We start from the raw sequence: 25,138 nt of genomic DNA, 5'->3' as shown, positions 1-25,138 counted from the left end.
TGGGGCTTGAACTCTGGGCCTGGGCACTGTCCCTGAGCTCTTCAGCTAAAGGCCAATGTTCTACCACTTGAGCCACAGTGCCACTTCCGGTTTTCAGTGGAGATAAGAGTCTCAGGGACTTTCCTGCCTGGATTGGCCTTGAACCATGATCCTCAGATCTCAGCCTTCTGAGTAGCTAGGATTATAGGCATCACCAGTGGCACCTGGTTGAGAGGAGATATTTTATTTGAAAAGAACTCTGCCAGGGTAAAAGAATGTAGTAAGTGTTCGACTTCACTGAGTATGGTTTCTACCAATCTTCACTTGATTCTGTATTTTTTTTCATTGTATTGAGCATAAAATCTGGGTCTTTGCACATATTAAGCAAGTACTCTAGCACTCAGCTACATCCCTAGCCAATTCTGGTATATTTGGACCTACACAGATAACTGCCTGACAAATACTCAACCAAATAGTTCTACAAACCCACAATATTTGGAACTTTTTCTTTCAGCTAGGGTATTGAACCCAGGGTCTCACACATGCTAGACAAGTACTTTACCGTGGAGCTGCACCCCCTAGCTCAATTTTGGACCCTATCATTGCCTCTTTGTTCTTGCAAAACAAGGTACAACAGCTCAGGGACAGCACCCAGGCTGAATTCTTAGACTGGTGTCTCCCTTGACCTAAGCACAATGCAATCACTGCCCAAGGCTGCTGCGTGGGGTTCTGTGCCATTACGGTGTCAGCTAGTATTCACCCATCTCCCTACAAAGCCAACATGGATCTCTGTGTCACTGCACAGAATAATCAAGCAGGAAACCAACACACAATAAATGAGATCCATGACAATGCCCTAGCATTTTCAATAACATCGTGAACACCTGAGTAATAGCAGTGCTGGTTTTTTTAACAAATCCCAACAGGGCACTGGTACTAGATTCCTTTGGGCCTGTTAACCACAGGTTGAACAGTTAAAACAATTCTGAGACTTTTCTATCCTAGTTCTGCTTACCACTCACAAATCACAAATTAGCTTCCATTTCCAGGGAGGTGGCAATCCCAGGATGCTGGGCCCAGTGACAGTGAAAGGGAAATTCTTCTAGAATAATCCCAAGTGACTCTAGGACAGGTAGCCCCACACAGAAATAAGAAGTGGGGAGCAGGGATTTTTCTAATAATATTTATTGAGGCAAAGTTCATGTAACATGAAATTAACCTTAATTTTTTTTTTTTTTTAGGTCCGGTCGTGGGGCCTGAACTCTGGGCCTGGGCACTGTCCCTCAGCTCTTCAGCTCAAGGCTAGCGCTCTACCACTTGAGCCACAGCGCCACTTCCGGCTTTTTTCATTTTGCTTATGTGGTGCTGAGGAATCGAACCCAGGGCCTCATGCATGCAAGGCAAGCGCTCTACCACTGAGCCACCTTCCCAGCCCTAACCTTAATTTTTAACTCACACAAACAGGCCTCCCTCAGACTCAGTGGACAGACAATGGGGAGATGCCAGCACTACTCTTTGATGGGACAGAGGAGGGCAGGGTGCCCTGCCTTCCTCTCGACCCTGAAGCCCTTCACCCCCACTCCTCCCGCCACCTCCCCACCCACAGCCCCTCTGGGCTCTGATGACTGCCGAGAGCTAACGGTGGTATCTATGTTTCTGCACATCTGACTCCTCCTCATGCGGGCAGCCATGGGATCTGGGGGTCTTTGGGAGCAGTGGGAGGGGCCTCTGCACAGCTCTGACTCTGCAGCAGGGTTTTCTTCCGGCTGTGCCAGTCCTCTGCCAGGAACCCTGCCAGGAGTGCCAGAATTGTGACACCAAGACATATCCGGATCAGGTTCCCCTTGGTGTAGTCCTGGCGGGCAGGACCTGGCAGGAAGAAAGGTGGGAGCAGGTGACAGGAAGAGGGAGCAGGTAACTGGCAAAGGCCATCTTCTAGCCCAGCCTGGCTTCTCACAGTCAGCTGTCTCTGATCTGAGAACCTCCTCCACTGGCTGAGATGCCTATTTCCTTCCCACCAAAGCCAGCACTGGGCCAGCTCCATGTCAACACGGTGCCCTTCCCATGTGTGACATACAGGCCTCCTACAGCCCCTCTTCCCCTAGACACATATTCTACCTGTCACCTGACTGAGAAGAAAGTTACAAGGCTGTGGAGAGAAAGGAAACTTCTTCCTCTGACTCTTACTGAAAATCTTGACTTACCCACAAAATCCTTGACCAATTTTGGACTCCTCTTTCATTTTTTGGCTAGTCCTGGGGCTTGAACTCAGGGCCTGAGCACTGTCCCTGAGCTTCTTTAGCTCAAGGCTGGCACTCTACCACTTGAGCCACAGCACTACTTGTGGCTTTTTCTGTGTACTCAGGGCTTCATGCATGCGAGGCAAGGACTCGACCACTAAGCCACATTCCCAGCCTGATTTTGGACTCTTTATGCTAACATTTCACCCTCTCTCTCTAATGTTTTGCCTAGCAGAACCCAAGAAGATCAAGCTTCACCCCGTACCAGGAAAGGACTCTGTTCTAGGTAAAGACATGGAGGCCAAGAGGGGAGATGCACTTACCAAGTGTAGGGCTGGAGCCTTCTGAAGATAAAGTGAGGTCTGCAGACTTCCCTAGGAATCCAGAAAGCCGGGCTATGAACAAACGGAACCATTTCTCCTTTCTAGATGTGAACATACGTGCCTAGCAGGCAGCACCCCAGGACAGCATGAACTACAGAGTCAGGCTGCTCCAATCCAATCCTTTCTTTCTTTCTTTCTTTCTTTTTTTTTTGGGTCTGGTCGTGGGGCCTGAACTCTGGACCTGGGCACTGTCCCTCAGCTCTTCAGCTCAAGGCTAGCGCTCTACCACTTGAGCCACAGCGCCACTTCCAGCTTTTATTCTTTTTGCTCTTGTGGTGCTGAGGAATCGAACCCAGGGCCTCAGGCATTCAAGGCAAGCGCTCTGCCACTAAGCCACCTTCCCAGCCCCCCCAACCCTTTCTTAAGGAACAGAAGACACAGGAAATGGAGGGAAAGACAAGAACAGGCAACCTGGGGACCCTGGAGTCTGGAGTGGCTGAGTGGCTGGGACCCACAGAAGGGTCACATGGAATCCAGCCAGTCTATGTTCTGAGGGAAAACTAGAAGACTTCAGACACTGAGGACACTGAGAATGGGAAGAATCTGACCATAGCATTAGGAAGAACTTTCTGAGCTCAGGAGCCTAAAGGCATCCAGGGCCATGTGGGCCTGGTGGAGACATCCAAGCTAGCCCCAGGGGTCTGTCTTGCAGGGCTAGCACAGGCTCCACACAGAGATGGGATCACATGTGAGCACTTCCTTCAGAGAACAACGTGCAGGGAGGGGTGAGCTTGCTGTCTGCCATCTTGGAGACGGCCAGCCTACCCAGAATGCTCCTCTACATTGGCTTCAGTGTCTTCCTCCTGCCCATCCTCTGCCTTCAGTGAGAAGTGTGATATATATAACCAGATAGACCTGTATTTGCCATTTTGTATTAGACCCGCTTGAAGAATGCAGCTGCTATTCTACCTGCCCTTGAGCCCCAGACACTCCCGGATCTGGAGCTTAAATTAACAACGCTCTGGCAGGGAGTACCTGACAAAGTACACATTCCAGACCCCTTTCCCGGGCCTAGGATCGGAGATAGTGGCTGCCTGGCAACCACTTCCCCTGGGTCGGGGTCAGAGATAATGGCCATCTGGCAACCACTTCTCCTAAGTTACCCTAGAAGTACCGTCTAATTAGTTTAGAGCACAATAGCTCGTTAGCCTGATCAGTTATTAGCCCCAGCCCTTTTCCCGCTTTGTATTGCACCAATCATCCGCTAGAATTATGATTTAAATTTCCCGCGTGGTGTATTGATTCATTGCCAATACATACTGAGGCCTTACCCCTACCAAAGAACATATAACAGGTGCTGTAACTCTGTGCTGGGGGCCTCTCTCTGCACTCAGACATCAGTGCACAGAGGGGTCCGTGCTCAAGCTCATCAATAAATGACTTATTGCCGCTTGCATTGATCTTTGGTCCCTGGTGGTCTTTTGAGGCTCCAAGTCTCCAGGCATTACATCAGACTGAGCTTTCCCAGGATAGGGTCAGAGGCCCGAGGGAGCAGATTACAAGCACACAGTGCCACCAGCACACTCCTTTCTGCCCAGCTTTAAGTGTCCCATCACTTACCAGTTGTGGAAACTTCTGTGGCGAGTGAGATGACTGGATTCCTGGAGGCTTCTGTGATGGTGAAGGGAGTATCATCAGTTCTTTCCAGAAGTTTCTACGCTCCAGACCCCCCCTTTGGATACCTGGGCTCCCTAAACCTTCTTTCTCTGATGGCCCACTACCAGGCACAAGACAGATTCAAAAGAACCTGAGACTTAAGCCCCCGTCTCTCCATGGCTGGAAACAATTGGCACAGTCATGAACGGCAGACATGGAGATATCTCTTCTGAGGTTATTGTGATTTGAACACGGTCATGAACAGGATTTTGTGCAAACGTTAAGTGTTCAAGAAATGTAGACTGATGAGAGAGAGGGAAGAGGGATCCCATGCTCCAGCCAGCAGGAGCGGACCCTCATGAACTCACCAGGGGGGAAGGACTGGGGCTCTATGGGCAGCTGCCCAGGGATCACAGAGGCTCCTGGGAAGGTGGAAAAGGAAAGAAGTTTGTGCTCTGCCAGCCATGGGACCTGGAAAAACCATGCAACATTCCTGATGCCTGGCTTAGTTTCCTTACATAGAGAATGAGTACAGAGAAGCTTCTAGACAGATACAAAAAGCTGCTAAGAGGAATCAGGGAGTTAAGAGTGAATGATTAAATCCAAACCAAATACCGTATGTACGCGCATATAGTGCCACAGTAAAACCCTTTGAGCAATGAGAAAACGCTGAAAAAGACAATCAATGACAGGATGTAAAATAGGTTGAGCCTGGGATCGGGTAGAAGTGGAGACAGGAATTGAGGGAGAGGGCGAAGGAGGGTAAACATGGTTTACTTCATGTCCATGTGTGCAATGGAACAGGGAAGAGTTCCAAGGTGGATCTGGGGAGAGGGAAGGGGGATGAGTCTGATCAAAGAATATGGGTACATCCAAGCAAAACTCTCTTGAACAACTAAACTAATAGATGCTCTTTATACTCTACAATTGTCATAGTAGAAAAGCATATGCTGTGTCTTTCCTCTTGTTCATTAGTTAATTCTTATCTTGCTGCTGTGATTAGAACCCAGGTGGATGCTCCTAGCGTGAGTTCTACCGCTGAGCTGCAACCCCGCCTGTACCTTTATTTTACTTTTGTATTTTTTTTGTCGGTCGTGGGGCTTGAACTCTGGGCTTGGGCGCTGTCCCTGCGCTCCTCAGCTCAAGGAGAGTGCTCTACCGCTTGAGCCACAGAGCCACTTCCTCGTTTTACTTTTAGTCATGGTTACAATATCATACATTAAGTGTACCACTTTACTTGGGTTACCAAAAACGAACAAAAAAATCACTTCTTTAATAATGTTTGTTTCTGTTCTCTAAAAAATTAAGATTACACAGTCCAGAAGCACCAGAAAATGGGGGGGGGGGGGGAGTAATAACTCTTCACTAATTTTGATTCCCTAATAATTACCACTTGGTGTTTGTTTTTAGCAAACTGGATGATTCATTTTTATTTGGATTGTGTTACATCCTTGGAATTACACTGAAAAAGAACTATTAAAAGATATAAAACCAGCCAGGCACCAGTGGCTCATGTCTATAATCCTAGATACTCAGGAGGCTGAGATCTGAGAATCATGGTTCAAAGCCAGCCCAGGCAGGAGAGCCCATGAGACTCTTATCTCCAATGAACCACCAGAAAACCAGAAGTGGCATTGTGGCTCCAAGTGGCATAGTGCTAGCCTTCAGCTGAAGAGCTCAGGCACAGTACCCAGGGCCAGAGTTCAAGCTGTATGACCAACAAAACAGCAACAATCTGATATAAATGCAATGATTCGCTGTGAGCAGGAAGACTGAAGAAGGATCCAGGTTTTACAGTAATGGTTTTCTCAGATCCTGACACAGGTCTGTGAAGGCCAGGCAGAGGCCTGGGTCTGCAGCCCTCACCTGTGACAGTGAGCATCAGGGGCTCGCTGGGAGCAGACCACAGGTACGGTTCTCTGCTGGAGAAGCTGTAGCAGCGGTAGGCCCCACTGTGGGCAGCTGTCACAGCGGCCATGAGGAAGTCAGGCTGGGACAATCTCCTGAGCACCTCGTGGGATCCTCTGTCCCCCTCCTTGGACAATGCGAACTGGTTAAAGCCATATCTGGTCTGACACTGTAGGGTCACATTCCCTCCTGGGGAAACGGAGGGCCCAGGATGAGCCAAGAGCGAGGGCCTGGTATAAACTCCTGGGAGGGAAGAGGGTTTAGTAAAGATGGGCCCAGGGCCTCCCTTGTGGAGCAGGGATGCCCCCCACCTCACCTACCATTCAGCTCAGGAACTTCCTGCTGTCCCTCCCTTCCACAGCCCCCCCCCCCCGCCCTGTCCCAGGGGGTCACCTCCCTCCTAGGGGTCACCACTTCCCATACTTAGAATGTCCAAGAGGACATGGCTGCACTCACGCCACAATGCCTACATTGAGAGACATTCCCCTCAATGAGTTTTTGGGTTTGGATTTTGTGCCAGTCCTGGGGCTTGAACTCAGGACCTGGGTGCTGTCCCTGAGCTTTTTTGGCTCAAGACTAGCACTCTACCACTTGAGCCACAGTGCAACTTCTGGCTTTTTCTGTGTATGTGGTGCTGAGGAATCTAACCCAGGGCTTCATGCTGGGAGGCAAGCACTCTACCACTGAGCCACTTTCCCAGCCCTTACATACAAACTTTGGTTTTTTTTGGTCAGTTGTGGGGCTTGAACTCTGGGCCTGGGCACTGTCCCTCAGCTCTTCAGCTCAAGGTGAGCACTCTACCACTTGAGCCACAGCACCACTTCCGGTTTTCTATGGGGGAGGGGGGGAGAGGAGGGGTGTTGGAGATAAGAGTCTCATAGACTTTCCTGCCCGGGCTGGTTTTGAACTGTGATCCTCAGATCTCAGCCTCCTAAGTAGCTGACAGGTATGAGCCACGGGCGCCCAGTCACAGAAACTTTTTACCCTCCCCCAGCCCCAGGGCTGAGTCTGAGTAGCCGGGGTCTGGCAGGCACCTCCCACACTCCCCTCCAGTCACCAGTGGCGATGAGCTCCAGCTGGGTACTGGGCGGGGACCAGAGGCTCCCATTCTGGTAGGAGCAGCGGTAGCGCCCAGCATCGCTTCTGCTCATGATTGAGATGGAGAGAGAGTCCTGGTCTGCAAACATCTTGGACCTCAGCTTCTCCAGGCGGTACCCATCCACGGGCCATGGGCCCTGACAGAGGATGGTCACCGAGCCGCCCAGGGGCACCAGGCTGCTGGGCAGAGCCTGCAGGGAAGGCTTAGGGAGCAGGCCTGGAAAGCAAGCATAGGATGGAGGTCAGCCCACCGCCAACAGGGTGCCTCTCCCAGGGTCCCACATCTGGTGGACCCAGAGGAAGCATCCCAGGAGTAAGGGAGAAGAACTCACCGCTGTGGGCCGTGATGAAGTGCCCAAGACACAGTCCTGAGGAAAGAAGGACCAGCATGGTGACCACATGCATCCGCATTCTCCTCTACACAAGGAATTGTGGGGCATGGAGGAAAGTGGGAGCCTACGCGAGTGTACATCCTCACCAGGGGCTAGACCTCACAACTTGGAATAGCTCAGACAAAACATACCACCTCCCTGGGCCTCCAATTTCCCACACAAAAGGCGACCAGCCCTTCAAGGTCCCTGCTACGCCTGAATTCACCACGGAAGCAGTTTGTTTGGCCTTTGGTGGGGAGCACTGGGCCCCTCCTGCGGCCCTTCCCAGGACTCACCAAGGCAGACGAGGGCTCTCAGGGATGGTAACATGGCTGCCTGGCCTGTCCTGAGCTCTGCGGCGGCCAAAGAGGGAGGAAGGCTGGGAGCTGGGAGCAGAGGGCAGGAGGAGGGGATGGGAGATGGCCTCCTCCCTTCCTCCCCAGCCCTGGCTCTCCCTGACCGATGCTAATCAAGCCAAGCCTGTCCCTGTGGCAGGAAGACTTGCACACAAACCTCAAGGGGCTCCACTTATCTCCTCTGGGCAGCCTGGTATCCCATCATCCTCTGCCTCCCAGAGTGGCGTCTTTGTCCCCCCCACACTCCCCACAGCCACTAGAGAAATGTGCTTTGCACCTTGAGAGATGCCTGTGACAATGTGTTTGTTTTTTGCCAGTCCTGGGGCTTGAACTCAGGGCCTGGGCGCTGTTCCTAAGCTTCTTTGGTTCAAGGCCAGGGCTCTACCACTTGAGCCCCAGTACCACTTCCGGCTTTTTTCTGCGTATGTGGTACTAAGGAATCAAACCCGGGCTTCACGCATGCTAGGCAAGCACTCTACCACTGGGAGCCACCTTCCCAGCCCTGAACTAATATTCTAATCTGGAAAATGAATGCTGATGAGGCTGTGGAGGCTCTGGGGCCCTGGTGCTGTGGCTATAACATGGCACAGCCCCTAGGGAAGAGCATTTGGGCCCTCAAGAGTGAACCGTGCTCAGCATGTGGATGTCTGAATGCTTCTCTGAGCGTATCCTCTGTGCTCACCGCTGAGCCACACTGGGGGTGCACCAGCAGGGGCCACAGCCCCCACCTCACCCCCCTCCTAGTCTGGACAGGGCAGCCACCCCAAGCCTCTGGCTCCTGGGGGCCATAGGACTCAGAGCTCCATCTCTGGCATCCGTGTTCTAAATTACAGAGCTTTCAGGAGGTCCCTGGATTCTGCGCCCTGTCAAGAGACTATCACACCTAACAGGGACGTACCTAAGACTGGACCTCAGTGGCCGCTGCAGAGACATGGCCTCCACCTCCTCCAGGCTCCAGCACCGGCTGCATTAGCCCCTGTGACAGTGTCAAAGGGAGCACACAGCCGTCCTTCCCCCATGCGCGGAGAACAGGACCCACGACTCCAAGACACCTTGGGGATTTTTATTACTAAAAATGAAGTCTGAGGTTGGAGCAACCACAGGAACTGGAAGGAGGTCGTGATCGCGGCCCGCCACGGGGCAAACATGGGTTTCAGTCCCTGTGGTCCTGGGGGCCCTGTGGTACCAGGCTGGGTCTGCGTCCACCTCCTTTAGGAACCCAGGCCCTGGGCCAGAACAGCGGGGCCTGGGCATGATGCCCATGGATGCCAGCTCCCTTCACCACACCTGCAGTCAGACCTCAAGCTCTCCACACTTGTTCTGCAGAGCCCCAGTTCAGAGAAGGTGCTGGAGGCCACACAGGAGTCCACCACCCCAGCCCCTGCCACCTGAGGGGCCTCCTCCCCTTCAGATGTCAGCAGGGCACACACCAGCCAGCCGGCACCCACCTGCAGTCTAAACCACTGGGCCAGATAGGACAGAACCAACACTGCCCCAAGAGGACAAAGCGGGAGCACAGCAGCATCTCCAGCCGGAAGGCTGGCTCACCTCACTGCTGCCGTGCCCCCTGGAGGAGGATGGCAGTGTTGCCACAGGTCTGTCCTGGGTCAGACCCAGTGGAAGTCACCTGGACTGGACCTGTCCCCTCCCAGGGGACCAATGGGACACATCCAAGCCCACCAAGCGGGCACTTTCAGCCCAAAGCCTCCAAGCTACTTCCTCGTCTTCGGCCTCAGGGGCTGGCACCTTCTCTTTGAATCCATCAAAGTATTTTCCGGAAACGCCCTCCAGCTCCTCTGCCACGGCCAGGTATGTGCTGGGCTGGGCCGCCAGCTGGGGGCTCTTGAAGAGCAGCCAGAAGAAGGGCCCTGCGACCAGCACACGGGCACTCAGTCCACGCAGCCTCCACCCACAGAGGCCCTGGGACCCCAGAGCCCATCCCAGGCCACTGGCCCACCCCAGGGACCAGCCCAAAACCTGAAGCCCTGAAGCCTGTAGAAGGCCAGCCCATTTCCTGTCCCATCCCCCTGAAGACAATTTTGACCTAGTAAATGCACCTCGTGCATTAAAAGTCTTGGTCCCACTAAAAACTCCTACGAGTAACAAGGCTTGGTTTGGGAGGGTTTCTCGGGGGGGGGGGGGGGGGGGGGGCGTCCAGTTGTGGGGCCTGGCACTGTCCCTCAGCTCTTCAGCTCAAGGCTAGCACTCTACCACTTGAGCCACAGTGCCACTTCCGGCTTTTTACTTTTTGCTTATGTGTGCTGAGGAATCCAGGGCCTCAGGCATGCAAGGCAAGCGCTCTACCACTGAGCCACCTTCCCAGGCTTGGTTTATTTGGCCTATACTGCACCCTGGGCCAGGCCCCAGCACAGGAGGGTCTCATTTGGCTGAGACTGTCAGGTAGGTCCTATTCTGGTCCTGGCTGTAGATGAGAAACTGAGGTTCCAAGCCAGGAGGGGGAGGGGGAAGGGGGATACCGAGCAGGGACTCACCAAGCAGGGAGCTGGAGAAGGCAGACTTGTGCATGCCCGTGTGCCGGCCCAGCTCTGTCCTGGCCACGCCAGGGTGCAGGGCATTGGCAGTCACGCCTGTGCCTGTGGAAATACACAGTGGGGGTGAAAAGGAGGTGGACACCAGGTTCACCCCTCCCTGGGAGGCCCTGCAGCCCACACGGTACCCGTGCCATCCTTCCTCTGGGACCTGTGTCAAGTAGCTCCCTTTTACAAAGCAGCTGTGCTGGGCTGGGAAGGTGGCTCAGTGGTAGAGCACTTGCTTTGCATGCATGAGGCCCTGGGTTCGATGCCTCAGCACCACATAAGCAAAAAGAAAAAAGCCGGAAGTGGCGCTGTGGCTCAAGTGGTAGAGCGCTAGCCTTGAGCTGAAGAGCTGAGGGACAGCACCCAGGCCCAGAGTTCAGGCCCCACGACCGGACCCAAAAAAAAAAACAAAGCAGCTGTGCTACATGGCCACCCACCCAACACAGCTGCCTTGGACACAGACTGGTGTAAGGCACAGTGGTGAACCCCACACCTGGATTCAGCACGGGAGTCACCAGGAGCATCCCCTCCCACATCCAGCTATGATAACCATGGCCACAGACATGCCACATGTGTCCTAGGGACCAAAATCACTCCCAGGTGAGAACCACTGGCTTAGAAGCCTGTCCATGACAGGCTTGGTGATGGCTACTCATTAGAACAGTGACTGATTGGTGATGTCTGCCTTGGGTATAGAGGTGGGCATGTGGTAAGGTTGATTAGTGATGCCTGCCTTGGGCACAGAGGTGGAGATGTATTATAACTGATTATTGATGCCTGCTTTGGGCACAGAGGTGGGCATGTGATGTGACTGATTAATGAAGCCTGCCTTGAGCACAGAGGTGGGCATGCAGTGTGATTAGTAATGTCTGCCTTGGGCACAGACATATGAGAGCCACCTCTTTACACCATCTGGAATTACTGCCTGTCTTATCAGCCAAGAGTCTCAGAAGAGATGTTCCAGGAGGAGGAAGACAAGTGAGGCGGGGCACTCAACACACCTTGTAGCTGCCGGCTCAGCTCCTTGGTGAAGAGGACTACGGCTAGCTTGCTCTGGCAGTAGGCTTCTTTGGTGTTGTATTTCCTCTTCTGCCAGTTCAGGTCATCGAAGTCTATGTGCCCGGCAATGTGGGCCAGGGATGAGAGGTTGATGACACGGGAGGGGGCTGAGGCTTTCAGCTTGTCCATCAGCAGGTTAGTTAGGAGAAAGTGACCTGTACGAGGGTCCCCCAACAACCAAGCCCCACTTATTTTTCATTCCCACCAGCAACATACGGGCATCCTACTTTTCCAAGTCCACAAGAAAGTGAGAACTCACTTTCAGTACACAGTTCAGTCCAGCCTCGCATCTGGAGGCTGACTGCACATCTGCAGACTCATCTTGCCTTGGTGATCACTGAGAAAAGGCCTACATAGGCAATGTGCCATGAGCAGACTCTTGCTGTCCACAGCACTTCCATCACATGAGGAATTAAAGAGTCCTCTATGTGAAAAAGGTCTGCAGGGTGCATCAAGCCCTACACAAATGTTCTCATGTAAGTCACGTGAGCACCCACAGACTCTGGTACCCAAATGAAGGCTTTTCCTGAGCTGTCAGGTCACCCACAGGAGCAGCCAGCTGTCTTGACAGTGGAGCAAGTCCCCCCCACCCCCAAGCACGCTAGGTCCCACACAGACCCCTGGTGGAACCCAGCCTCAGTCCAGGCAAACAAGAGCATCACAGTCCTCAGCTCAGAGCTCACCCAGATAGTTGACACCAAACTGCATCTCGAAGCCATCCTCAGTGGTCCAGTGTGGGCACCGCATCACGGCCGCATTGTTAATGAGAATGTCCACTCGCTCCTCCTCTGGAAGACAGGTGAGGATGGAGATGGGTCCTCAGGGCTGAGGACAGTGGCCCTGGGAAGGTGGCCTCTTTTGGAAACAGGGTCTGGGCATAGGTCATCTAATCCCATCAGGATTAGGGTGGGTTCTACCCATCTCCCCTGGTGTCCCAGAGAAGCCCCCAGGCCCACACACAGGGCAAACAGTAGACACCTGGTGAGGGCAGGGCAGAGGCTGGAAACCCTGGGTCGAGGTGTGGCCCCGGAGTTCCTAATGAGCTGGAGGCAGAATCTATCCCGCCTTTCTCCTTGTTTGTGGCTGTCTTCTCCCTGTGTTCCCCACATCTATTTCCCTCTGTGTACATTGGTCCCTGCCTCTATGCTTCAATTTCCTTTTTTATTTTTTTTTGTCAGTCATGAGGCTTGAACTCGAGGCTTGGACACTATCCCTGAGCTTTTCTGCTCAAGGCTAATGCTCTACCACTTTGAGCCACAGTGCCACTTTTCTGGTGGCTAATTGGAGATAAGAGTCTCAAAGACTTTCCTGCCTGGGCTGGCTTTGAACTTTGATCTTCAGCTCTCAGCCTCCAGATTAGCTAGGATTTCAGGCATGAGCTACAAGTGCCCAGCTGAACTTTTTATTTGGTTGTGGGGTTTTTTTTGTTTTCTGTTTTTTGTTTTTTTGTAGCACTATTGGCAAAACCACTCGAGCTACACCCTAGTCCTTTTCCTTTTAATCTAGAGATTCATGTTTTTTCTGGGCTGGCCTCAGACTCATCCTCCCACCTCTCCCTTGAGCCACAGGGATTACAGACTTGTACATCTGAAACGGCTCCCAATTTCCTTTTTCGAAGACAACAGACCTGTTGAGCTGGGGCCCACCCTAGTGAGCTCAATGTAACTTGATTACGTGTGTGTGTGTGTGTGTGTGTGTGTGTGTGTGTGTGTGTAAAATTCTGCCTCCAAACAAGGTCAGCTGGGGGCCAGGACCCCAGTGTTTCTTTTCAGGGGAGCACACCTGAGCCCCACAGACCCCTACCACACATGGACCACCATCTCTTTCACCTTGGTCAGGCAAGGTCACAAGTTCTGGAGCTGACCAGGGTTCAAATCTTGGCCCTGCTCTGACCCAGAACAGATTACATAGCTTTCCATGACTCACTTTCCTCCTTTGTAAAGAAAAGATAATAGCACCAGCCTGGTGGAAATATGTAATTATTACTCAAGGAAAAAGTATTTTTGAAGCACCTGTTACCAGGCACTGGGTACACGGGGTGGATGACATGGTTAAGGGCCTGCCTTTCTAGAATGGACATTCCAGCCAGCATGGCTGACAGCCAACACACAATCGAGAACCCTCCAGTGACAGGCACTGCCAGGAGAACCAGTGGCAGGGGGGACAGCAAGTGCTGGCAGTGCTAGACACAGTGAGACCAGAATCTAGGTAGAGAGGTTAGCCCCAGGCAGCAGCCACCCCAGACCTCAGCCTGCCAAGCCAGCACTGTCCACCTACTCTCAGTGACCTTCACTGCAAACTCTTGGATGGATCTGAGGGAAGCCAGGTCCAAGTGCCAGGCGCTCACACGATGGTTGAGCGTCTCCCCACGAATGTCCCTGGCCGCTGCTTCACACTTGTCCATGTCACGGCAGGCCAAGATGATCTTGCCTCCTGGAAATCAGGGACAGAAAAACATGAGAAGGAAAAAAAAGGAGCAAGGGGTCACGCCTGTCATCCCAGCTTTTTGTGAGTCTGAGATTGGGAGGTTTGCAACTTTAGACCAGCCCAGGAAAAAATTCATGAGATCTCATTCAACCAGCGCTGGGTGTGGTGGTACAATTCTATCATCCCAGCTATGCCAGAGGTATAAATAGGAGGATTACAGTCCAAGCTGGCCAGGCCAAAAGAGAGAGAGACAGAGAGAGACAGAACGAGACAGAGACAGACAGACAGACAGACAGACAGACAGACAGACAGACAGAGATCCTATATGAAAAATAACAAAAGTAGAAAGGGCTGGAGGGGAGGCTCAAGCAGGTTTGTAAAAACAAAAGGTGCCTCATGCTGGGCACCGATGGCTCATGCCTGTAATCCTAGTTACTCAGGAGGCTGAGATCTGAGGATCACGGTTCAAAGCCAGTCCAGGAAGGAAAGTCCATGAGACTCTTATCTCCAATAAACCACCAGAAAACTAGAAGTGGCATTGTGGCTCAAGCAGTAGAGTGCTGGCCTTGAGCTGAAGAGTGCAGGGACAGCGCCCAGGCCTAGGGTTCAAGTCCCACGATCGACCAGAAAAGAAAAAGAAAAAGGTGCCTCATAAGTTTAACCTAGAGAAGTTAAAAAGATATACCCCACCTTCTGTGGAAGGTAAAAATGCAAACATCCCTCCACAGATCACAAGAGCTGGCTTCAGCAGGTTACATTTGAACAAAATCTCCGGAACACACACAGATACATGAGCCTCACTCCAAGCCCCACAAAGACAGTGTGATTGTACCTCTTCTAGCCAGTTCCAAGGCAGTCTGCTTCCCAATGCCTGTGTTGGCCCCTGTCACAATGACTGTCTTCCCAGGTATGGTGGCCTTGCTGGGACAAAGCCCACCCGTGACATAGTCCCTGATGGAGAGAGAAGGCACAGGAAGCTTTGATTTTTGTTTTCCAGTACTGGGCTTTGAACTCAAGACCTCTAGGTTGTTTGGCAAGCACATTGCCATGATAGCCACACATAGTCCTTCTCTTCTAGTTGATCTGGTATTTTTTCCAGCCTCAGACTATGATGCTCGCACCTGCACCTCCTGAGTAGCTGGGCTCATAGGCCACCTTTGTTATTGAGGTAAGTTACACTAACCTTTTTACTCAGGCTGCACTTAAACCACAGTCCTCCTATTGCTGCTTTCTAAGCACAAGACCTTGAGTTCAAACTCCAGTACTATCACCAAAAAAACAAAATAAATATATAAATAAAGTGGAGGGGAGGGTAGAGAAAGGGAATGACTGTCCTTGCCCTAAGAGTCTCCTGGAGATAGAAGGCAAGGCTCATTGTGCTGGGCCTCTGTGCACATGAAGTTCTGCTTGAATACTTTTGTTATCCCCAAATGAGGTAGCAGCAAGGCCATCTCAAGGTAAAGTCAGGTCAGCCTGGTGTGTGTCGTTTAATTTCTTTTTTTTTTTTTCCCAGTTCTGGGATTTGAACTCAGGGCCTGGGCACTGTCCCTGGGCTTCTTTTGCTCAAGGCTGGCTGGCACTCTACCACTTGAGCCACAGCTCCACTCCGGCTTTCTGTGTATGTGGTACTGGGGAATCGAATCCAGAGCTTCCTGCACGCTAGGCCAGCACTCTACCACTGAGCCACTTTCCCAGCCCTTGTGTCCTTTTAATGTCTGTATCGTAGTCTGTGTACTTTTTTTTCTTCTTTGTCCAGAACCAGTCACTAAGCATTTGCTAGGTGCATGAATCGATCAATCCGGAGTCCGGTGGGGAGTCAGGGCAAGAACGCAAGCCTAGCAGGCACCAGGCCCTGAGTTCAAACCCCAGGACACCGCCCTCCTCGGAGGAAAGGTCAGGAAGGAAGGTCCCAGAGCTTCCTCGGGGTGACCCTCGGCCCCCGTCCCGCCCCGGGACCCCGCGGCGCCCCTGGCCGGCCCGGCCTGACACCGTGCCGGGCAGAGGCCCGTCCTGCGCTCACTTGAACAGCACGACGCCACCCACCGCTGCGCCCAGCGCGGACGCAGGCAGCAGGAAGCGGTTCATCCCCGGAGGTCCGCAGTCCGCCCGCCAGGGGTCTCCGCGGAGAAGGCGGCGCGCTGCGACTCGCGGCCCGCGCGACAACTCCACAAGGGGTTCCGGAACCCGGCGACAGGAGGCGGGACCCGACTCGCAGGGGGCGGGGCGGCCAGGCGGAGCCAGAGCGACGTGCCTATCAGAATCGTTTTCTGGCGCATAGGATGCCGGGAAGTGTAGTTTCAGGAGCCGAGGGTAGGGCGAGGTCGAGAGGCATGGCCTGCGTCGCTGGCGAATGACGTCACGTTCCGCTAGGCGCCGCGAGGTTCTGGAGTGAAGAAGACATTCGACTTCCCGTTCGCCTGCGGGGTCTGCCGCTGTTGTGGGGGGCGGGAGACAGGGCTTGAACTCAGGGCCTGGGCGCTGCCCCGAGCTCCTTGTGCTCAAGGCGAGCGCTCGACCACTAAGCCACAGCGCCACTTCCGGCTGTGTGTGTGTGTGTGTGTGTGTGTGTGTGTGTGTGTGTGTGTGTGTGGTGCTGAGGAACCCAGGGCTTCCGGCTTTCTGGGGGGGGGGGGGGGGGGGAAGGAGGTGCTGAGGAACCCAGGGCTTCCGGCTTTCTGTGTGTGTGTGTGTGTGTGTGTGTTACTGAGGAACCCAGGGCTTCCTGCTTTCTGTGTGTGTGTGTGTGTGTGACTGAGGAACCCAGGGCTTCCTGCTTTCTGTGTGTGTGTGTGTGTGACTGAGGAACCCAGGGCTTCCTGCTTTCTGTGTGTGTATGTGTTACTGAGGAACCCAGGGCTTCCTGCTTTCTGTGTGTGTGTGTGTGTGTGTGTGTGTGTGTGTGTGTGTGAGTGACTGAGGAACCCAGGGCTTCCTGCTTTCTGTGTGTGTGTGTGTGTGTGTGTGTGTGTGTGTGTGTGTGTGACTGAGGAACCCAGGGCTTCCTGCTTTCTGTGTGTGTATGTGTTACTGAGGAACCCAGGGCTTCCTGCTTTCTGTGTGTGTGTGTGTGTGTGTGTGTGTGTGTGTGTTACTGAGGAACCCAGGGCTTCCTGCTTTCTGTGTGTGTGTGTGTGTGTGTGTGTATGTGTGTGTGAGACTGAGGAACCCAGGGCTTCCTGCTTTCTGTGTGTGTGTGTGTTACTGAGGAACCCAGGGCTTCCTGCTTTCTGTGTGTGTGTGTGTGTGTGTGTGTGAGACTGAGGAACCCAGGGCTTCCTGCTTTCTGTGTGTGTGTGTGTTACTGAGGAACCCAGGGCTTCCTGCTTTCTGTGTGTGTGTGTGTGTGTGTGTGTGTGTGTGTGGTGCTGAGGAACCCAGGGCTTCCTGCTTTCTGTGTGTGTGTGGTGCTGAGGAACCCAGGGCTTCCGGCTTTCTGTGTGTGTGTGTGTTACTGAGGAATCCAGGGCTTCCTGCTTTGTGTGTGTGTGTGTGTGTGTGTGTGTGGTGCTGAGGAACCCAGGGCTTCCGGCTTTCTGTGTGTGTGTGTGTGTGTTACTGAGGAACCCAGGGCTTCCGTCTTTCTGTGGGGGGGGGGGGGGGGGTGCTGAGGAACCTAGGGCTTCCTGCATGCTAGGCGAGCACTCTACCACTGAGCCACCTTCCCAGCCCTGAAGCTGTTTTTTATCAGCTTGGCTGGAGCCACGGCGGCCTGACTGCCTCCGTATGGCCCGCTGCCGGGAGATGGACAGCCTACGTCGGGCTGGGTGGTGCGTGCCCGCCAAGCCCCCATCGGAGGCCGAGGCGGGCGGATCAAGACCTGGCCTCAGAAACAGACGTACAAACCAAAGCCCGGGACATGGGGTGGCTTGTGGGCCGTCATCCAGCTGCCGGGACTGAAGAGTAAGAGAGGCAGGGAGGGAAAGAAGAAAGCAAACGGAGACATTATTAGGGGAACAGTGGCTGGGCCCTGGGCCCCCGGGGTCTGAGGGAGGAGGGCTGAAGTGCGAAGTCCTGGATCTGAGGGAGAAAAAGAGTATGAATTCACACTGAAAAATATGTCCTGGGGTGCCGGGAAGGTGGCTTAGTGGTAGAGTATTTGCCTAGCATGCCTGAGGCCTTGGGTTCAATCCCTCAGTACCACATAAACAGAGGAGTCAGAAGTGGTGCTGTGGCTCAAGTAGTAGAGCACCAGCCTTACAGAGCACAGAGAGGCTCAGGGACAGAGCCTAGGCCTTGATTTCAAGCCCCAGGACCAGCAAATATGATGATGATGATGTCAATGTCATGGACCTGATGTGGGCTTCATACCGGTAACCTAGCTACTTGGAAGGCTGAGATTATTGGGATCCATGGTCAAGGCCAGCCTAGGCAGAAAAAACTCAACAAAAAACTAGATATGGGCTGGGAAGGTGGCTCAGTGGTAGAGCGCTTGCCTTGCATGCCTGAGGCCCTGGGTTCGATTCCTCAGCACCACATAAGCAAAAAGAAAAAAGCCGGAAGTGGCGCTGTGGCTCAAGTGGTAGAGCGCTAGCCTTGAGCTGATGAGCAGAGGACAGCGCCCAGGCCCAGAGTTCAAGCCCCATGACCAGACCCAAAAATAATAATAACTAGCAAAAATATCAGGGTTAGAAGTGTGTCTCAGTGGTAAGAAAGAAGTCTTGTTTAACTAATATGAGGACCCAAGTTCAAACCCTGTACCACAGAAAAATGTGAGGAAAAATGCACTAAGTTCCATCTCCAACAAGAAAGGGAGGGAGGAAGGAAAGGAACTGAGATTCATGTAAACAGGACATATCCCAGGGCTGGAGAACCTGCCCAGCATGCCCACGTGCGAGCTCATTAAGACTGATAATATCTCAGCTATCAGATTGGCTGGGACAATTATCTTCAATAATTCACAGTGTTGGCAAGGACGGGGGAACTCCCTCAGGTGGGCGTGACAATTACATGGAGCTCCTTAAATCCCATCCATCCACCTGCTGGTAAAACCCCGGCAGGTGTGTGACCCAGCTAAGCATCTATATTCTAGGGGTGTGGCTGGTGGTTTGGAAAGAAATAAATGTAGGAAACTTCTTCACAGTCTTGGCTCTCTCATCATGAGATGCTATATGCAAACAAAGTCAACCTCACACAAAATTAAATTTAAAAGCAAATAAGTAGGGGTTGGGAATGTGGCTCAGTGGTAGAGTGCTTGCCTCACATGCATGATGCCCTGGGTTTGATTCCTCAGCACCACATACACCAAAAAAGCTGGAAGTGGCACTGTGGCTCAAGTGGTAGAGCGCTAGCCTTGAGCAAAAGAAGCTCAGGAACAGTGCCCAGGCCCTGAGTTCAAGCCCCAGGATTGACAAAAAAAAAAGCAAATGTGTAAATAAGAAACAACCTTGCCAGGCCTTGGTAGTTCACAGGCCTGCAATCCTAGCTGCTCAGATTGAGATAAAGAGGACCATGCATGCCAATTCACCACTCTGAGGCCTCCTACCCCATTCCCAGACACTCCCTGCCTTGTTGGAATGTCTTTGAGCACCCTCGTCCAGTGTTAATGTTTACAAATTCCTGATAAGCACTGAGTGCTGTCCCTGGTTCTGAGAGGGTTGTCTGTGTACCCTGTGTACCCTATCCAGGGTGTGTGTCTCGCTCTCTGTCTCTGTCTCTCTCTCTCTCTCTCTCTCTCTGTCACACACACACACACACACACACACACATCTTCCCTCCCCGGTCTAGATTCCACATGAGAGAGAAAACACTTGTCCTGCACTTAACTTGATCTCCCATGCCATTCACGTTCACGCACATGACATCTACTTTATTCTTTTCCATGCCTGAATAAAGCTCCATTGTGCCTATGGACCATCGTTTCTGAATCCATTCACCCACTAACCCGGCTCTGACTCCCTGCCTTGGCTGATGGGAACAGTGCTGTCTCTAGAGACATCCATGGTGGCTTGTGCCTGTCAACCCAGCAACCAAAGAAAGCACAGAAAGCCCACGCCAGCTGAGTATATACAAATCAAGGCAATATATACAAATAACAGCCACACCAAGCAAAGGGGCATGGCTCAGGCTGCGAGTGCCAGGTGCATGATGTACTGAAGAGCAAGTGACAGAACGTGGAACTATATGACCCAGGCTGGTTTTGAGAGACCAAAAATAAGTCTGTCAGTAATTTCAGACAAAACTAAAACATTTGTCATCTGTTACTGGAAAGTAAGTGTTAGATCCTGCACCAAGGCAAGATAACAGTAAGAATTATTAAGGGATCAGGCTGCCCTGACCGGTCTCTCCCCCCAACTCTGTTGGGAAAACATTTAGGACAAGACAGCATTCCTGTGGTTAGCCCCGTTTATCCAACCAATGATGTATGATTTAACCTATCCTATAAGTGCCAAGCTAAAAAGTCCCTGCCCTTACTGAAAATGATCATACCCCTAACAAATGAGCTTGAGGCATCTTTCCCCCTGCTACATACTCAATAAAAACCCTGCTGGACAAGGGGTTGGGGCTCACAATTTCCAACCTGCTGTGTCAGGAAGGGTTGTGAGTCCAGCTCGAGCTGTAATAAATGACTTTCTGCATTTACATCGGTGATGGCTCCCTGGTGGTCTTTGGGGGGGGGGGTCTGCGGCCTGGTACTACAATTTCGAACCCCAGATCTTCCTGCTTCTGTCTCCCTGGGACGATGGGGAGCTGGCCACCGCCACACCCACTGTCCCAGCTCTGGACCTCCGTCGTAGCCCAACCCTCCCCACTGCCCGGATCACCACTGCAGAGACCTGTGCCCTGGCAGAGGACAAACCGAGGGGCAGAGCTGGGAGCCAAGTCATTTGTTCCCATCCAGAGGCCCAAGGCTGGGGGTGGGGCGGGGCTTACCCTGAGGGGGCGTGGCCCTGTGGGCGTGGTGGTTTGTTTCTTGCTTTGCTGGACATGACTCACCGGTGGGCGTGGCCTGTGTGGACGGGTCCTTGTGTTGCTCGGTGTGTGGGTGTGGTCTCTGTGGGCGTGGCCCATGGCGTGATTTACTATTCCTTGCTTTGGTGGGCGTGGCTCTCCGATGGACGTGGCATACATATGTGGGCACGGTAGTTGTTATCTGGTTGGTGAGCGTGGTCTCTGTGGGCGTGGTCATCATTGTAGTGCTCTTTCCTAACTGCAGCAAGGTCCTGAGTTCAAACCCCGCAAGTGTGTTGGCCAAGCCAGATCCAAACTCAGGTCCGCCAGGGACCCCTTCTTCCCGCCCTGGGTCAAGCCCTGGCTCCTCCAGCTGCCCCGAGGCGCTGCGGGACCGGCCTCGGCCCCTCCCCCGGTGTGCTGGCCTGCTCCGGCCAGGCCAGTTCTCAGAGCTACCGTGGGGAGGGAAAACCTGCCCTGTCCCCTGAGCTGTCCTGGTGACAACCCGGCTTCTGCTGCCTAGCCCCTACATCCTCCTCCTCCTCCTCCACCCTTTCCTCCAGATCTTCACCCACCCCACCCTCCGTGGAGACATCCTCGGGCGCCCGCCTCACCCATCCTTGCATGTCTGCAACTGCTCAGGTGTCCACCGCGACATCACATCCAGATGCTGTGCACAACACTCCCAATTCTCAGAGTGTTGTTCTTTACCTAGCCGAACTCCTATTCACCCTCCATAACCCCACCTAATTGGCACAACAGGGAAGACTTCCTTGCGTCACTCCCTTCTCCCAAGGCAGCATGAGGGATTTCTTTTGGGGATAATTCACAGCATCCAATGCCACCTCTATTTATATGCACTCGTGCAGGTCTGTTTCCTCTAAAAGACTTTCTCTTGAAGGCAGAGGGTACAAGTCAGAAGCCATGATTAACAGGCACCTGTGGCTCACTCCTGCCACCCCAGCTACTCAGGAGGCTGAGATGTGAGGATCAAGAGTTGAAGCCAGTCCAGGCAGGGAAGTCTGAGAGACTCTAATCTCCAATGAACCACAAAGAAGCTGGAAGTGGAGCTGTGGCTCAAGTGGTAGAGAGCTAGCCATGAGTAAAAAAGCTCAGGGACAGTGCCCAGGCCCTGAGCTCAAGCCCCAGAACAGGTACATGCATGCACGCACACGCGTGCGCGCGCACACACATACACACACACAAACAACCTTATGTATTGAATGACCAAAGCACATGCTGCACACCTGAAAAGCATCATTTTTTTTCTTTCTTTTTTTTTTCTTTGTCGGTCATGGGGCTTGAACTCTGGGCCTGTGTGCTGTCCCCCAGCTCTTCAGCTCAAGGTGAGCACTCTACCACGTAAGCCACAGCACCACTTCTGGTTTTCTGGTGGTTCATTGGAGATAAGAGTCCCATGGAGAGGGGGCTGGGAAGGTGGCTCAGTGGTAGAGTGCTTGCCTTGCATGCATGAGGCTCTGGGTTCAATTCCTCAGCACCACATAAGCAGAAAAAGCTGGAAGAGGTGCTGTGGCTCAAGTGGTAGAGCTCTAGCCTTAAGCTGAAGAGCTGAGGGACAGCGCGCAGGCCCAGAGTTCAGGCCTTAAGACCAAAAAAAAAAAGAGAGCGAGAGAGAGAGAAACAGAGTCTCATGGATGTTCCTTCTCAGGCTGGCTTTGAACCGTGATCCTCAGATCTCAGCCTCCTCAGTAGCTGGAATGACAGGTGTGAGCCACCAGTGCCTGGCTAAAAGGTGTCATTTCTCATGTAGCCTCCCTCCACAGCAGGCTGTGGCTCCCTGTGCCAGCACATTTGACTTTTCTTTTCCTTGTTGAGATTTCAGCAGCAGCTCCCACACTCTGGGGTATAAGGGGGGGCGGGGGTGCCGGGGTGATCATTTCAAATGTGTCATGAGGGGAAAACCAGCCTCTCAGCTGGAATTTCTACATGAGAGAGGAAAACCCAGCTCAGGAAACACTGTACCCCGAGATGGGCTTGGGGGCAAACTCAGGCTGAGAGACTCCAGGGACATGCTGGGAGGGAAACCCACAGGCATGCAGCCCACCAGGCCTGGCAGCCACTGGGGTGGAAGGGAGTTCACGCACCTCCGCCCCAGGCTGAGTCAGGCAGCCCCAGCCTGGCCCCCAAGTGTTTGGGAATCAAAGGCACTGTGTGGACAGAGGGCAGGGCTGCAGCTGCCCCTGGGAAGGAAGGAGGAAAGAGGCTCCACCAGGCACCAGGGTGGAGCTCAGGTTTCAGTGTCAGCCTTAGTCTGGGTGACTGGCACTGCTGGGCAGACCAGACAGGGTATCCTGCACTGCCCACAGGGAAGTCAGACCCCAGCCTCCTCTCTCAGACAGGGAGCCCAGACCCCGCCTCCTCCCTCAGACAGGGAATCCAGGCCCCAGCCTCCTCTCTTAGACAGGGAGTCCAGACCCCAGCCTCCTCCCTCAGCCCCAGGGGTCCAGCTGTGGACTGACACTGTGCCTTTTCTGGCTCCTCGCTGATGGGCAGTGGCGTGGACATGTGCTGAGCCACATGCCAGGCCACAGGACTATGACACAGACTCCCAGGGCTCTTGCCAGCTCTGAAGGCTGAAGCCATGACTCTGACAGCGGGGTGGAGTAATGTGGCCTGGGAGGAGCAGGCAGGCTGCAGGGTAAATAAACACAGGGAGAGACCACAGGGAAAGGGATAGGGCGGGAGCCATGTTAACCAGCATGGTGAAATGTTGACATCAGAGGTAGGACCATGAGGAAGGGCAGAGAGAATTCCGCCCAGAGATGAGGGCAAGTGCCAAGGCCCTGAGGCAGGATGGAGCCCAGGGTTCCAGGAGCAGGAGGGGAGCCAGTGTAGGGACACTCAGATCAGGGCAGAGGAAGAAATGAGGTGTGAGTGGAGTCACAAAGGTCCTCACAGACTCCCGCTTTTGTGCAAGGAGAATCAGGGGGCCACAGTGGGGGATAATCCCCCGCCATGAGTTGAAAAATGACCTGAACTCCTCCAAGCTTCCAGAGTCCTGTGCACCCAGCGTTGAACAAGCCCCTCCCAGCAGTGTGTGTGTGTGTGTGTGAGAGAGAGAGAGACAGAGAAAGAGAGGCTTCCGTGGATAGCCCAGGATGCCCTCAAACCCCTGACCCTCCTGCCTCAACCTCCTGGCTACATTATGCCCCTGGAGATATGTTTTCTGTCAGTCACAAAAACACTTTCCAAGTCAATCTGTATTCTCCAAACGCTAAAGATGCGCAGCAACAACTGCAGTTGCTTATTTGTCTCCATTGTTGTTGTTGTTGTTGTTGTGTTTTTCTGAGTCTCACAAGCAAAAGTAATCAAACCACCTTCTTGCCTTAGCCCAGTGCTGAGATTACAACAGCTCACCACCATGTTCAGCTACAAGGGGTGATGTTTTGGAGGGAAATTCCCAAATGGAGAGGGAAGGGGAGGGGGGAACGATGGGGCTCAGAAACAGCAGCTCTGGCGGAAGATCCCCAAGCAGGGAGCAAGGACTAAAGCTGGTCCCTCACAGACTCAGCCCTGATTTTTTTTTTCTTTTTTCCAGTCTTGGGGCTTGAATTCTGGGCCTGGGAGCTGTCCTTGCGCTCTTCAGCTCAAGGCAAGCGCTCTACCACTTGAGCCACAGCACCACTTCCAGTTTTCTATTGGTTTATTGGAGATAAGAGTGTCTTGGACTTTCCTTCCCAGGCTGGCTTTGAACCGTGATCCTCATATCTCAGCCTCCTAAGTAGTTAGGATTACAGGCATGAGCCACCAGCACCCGGCTTCAGCCCTGATTTTTTATTTTTATTTTTGCCAGTCCTGGAGCTTGAACTCAGGACCTGGGCTCTGTCCCTCAGCTCTTCTGCTCAAGGTGACTGCTCTACCACATGAGCCACAGCACTGCTTCCCGCATTTTCTGTGTATGTGGTGCTGAGGAATCAAACCCAGGGCTTCATGCATGCGAGGCGAGCACTCTTATCACTGACTGAGCCACCTTCCCAGGCCTGAATTCAAATCCTCTTCCATACCCCGCTGTGACCAGGACTGGAGGCCTAACCTCTCTGGGTTTGCATTTCTGCACACACACACACACACACACACACCACTGTGTGTTGGAGGATCTGGGCGCAGGGACCGAGCTGACCGGGGCACAGGTGTGAGGTCACCCTGTAGCTGTCATGGTTGCCTTGTTACAGCCCTGCCTCCAGGGCCCAGCCCCGCCCGCCCGCCAGTACCAGGTGAGCGCTCAGGTATGCGGAGGAGGAAGGCCATGCCAAGCTAGTGGAGGAGGAGGGGACA

At 53.2% G+C, this 25,138-nt stretch overlaps 2 protein-coding genes across 3 annotated transcripts; both read right to left on the bottom strand.

The window, feature by feature from the left end:
• Window positions 1-1,347: 1,347 nt before the first annotated feature.
• Gp6 (glycoprotein VI platelet) lies at window positions 1,348-8,902 on the bottom strand. Its single transcript, XM_042683254.1, is given in 10 exon segments — window positions 1,348-1,726; window positions 1,728-1,848; window positions 2,543-2,593; window positions 4,163-4,213; window positions 4,567-4,620; window positions 6,065-6,349; window positions 7,164-7,421; window positions 7,537-7,572; window positions 7,872-7,961; window positions 8,830-8,902. Coding segments are annotated over 9 exon segments (1,002 nt in total). The 5' UTR covers window positions 7,906-7,961; window positions 8,830-8,902; the 3' UTR covers window positions 1,348-1,614.
• Window positions 8,903-8,979: 77 nt separating this feature from the next.
• On the bottom strand, window positions 8,980-16,134 carry Rdh13 (retinol dehydrogenase 13). 2 transcript variants are annotated; one of them, XM_042683250.1, is made up of 7 exons: window positions 15,975-16,134; window positions 14,787-14,905; window positions 13,805-13,960; window positions 12,211-12,315; window positions 11,470-11,682; window positions 10,424-10,525; window positions 8,980-9,799 (listed from the first exon to the last, which is right to left on the bottom strand). In XM_042683250.1, the coding sequence occupies exons 1-7, from the start codon at window positions 16,037-16,039 to the stop codon at window positions 9,555-9,557; spliced, it is 1,005 nt and encodes a 334-aa protein (XP_042539184.1). In that variant the 5' UTR covers window positions 16,040-16,134; the 3' UTR covers window positions 8,980-9,554. The 2 variants fall into 2 exon arrangements, with proteins under 2 accessions (XP_042539184.1, XP_042539187.1); XM_042683253.1 differs by lacking the exon at window positions 14,787-14,905 and having other exon boundaries at window positions 8,982-9,799; window positions 15,975-16,047.
• Window positions 16,135-25,138: the final 9,004 nt, after the last annotated feature.

This window comes from Dipodomys spectabilis, unplaced genomic scaffold (genome assembly GCF_019054845.1).
Source record: "Dipodomys spectabilis isolate Male_0828 unplaced genomic scaffold, ASM1905484v1 ptg000080l, whole genome shotgun sequence".
Classification (NCBI taxonomy): Eukaryota; Metazoa; Chordata; class Mammalia; order Rodentia; family Heteromyidae; genus Dipodomys; species Dipodomys spectabilis.
This window is presented reverse-complemented; position numbering and strand designations above follow the sequence as displayed.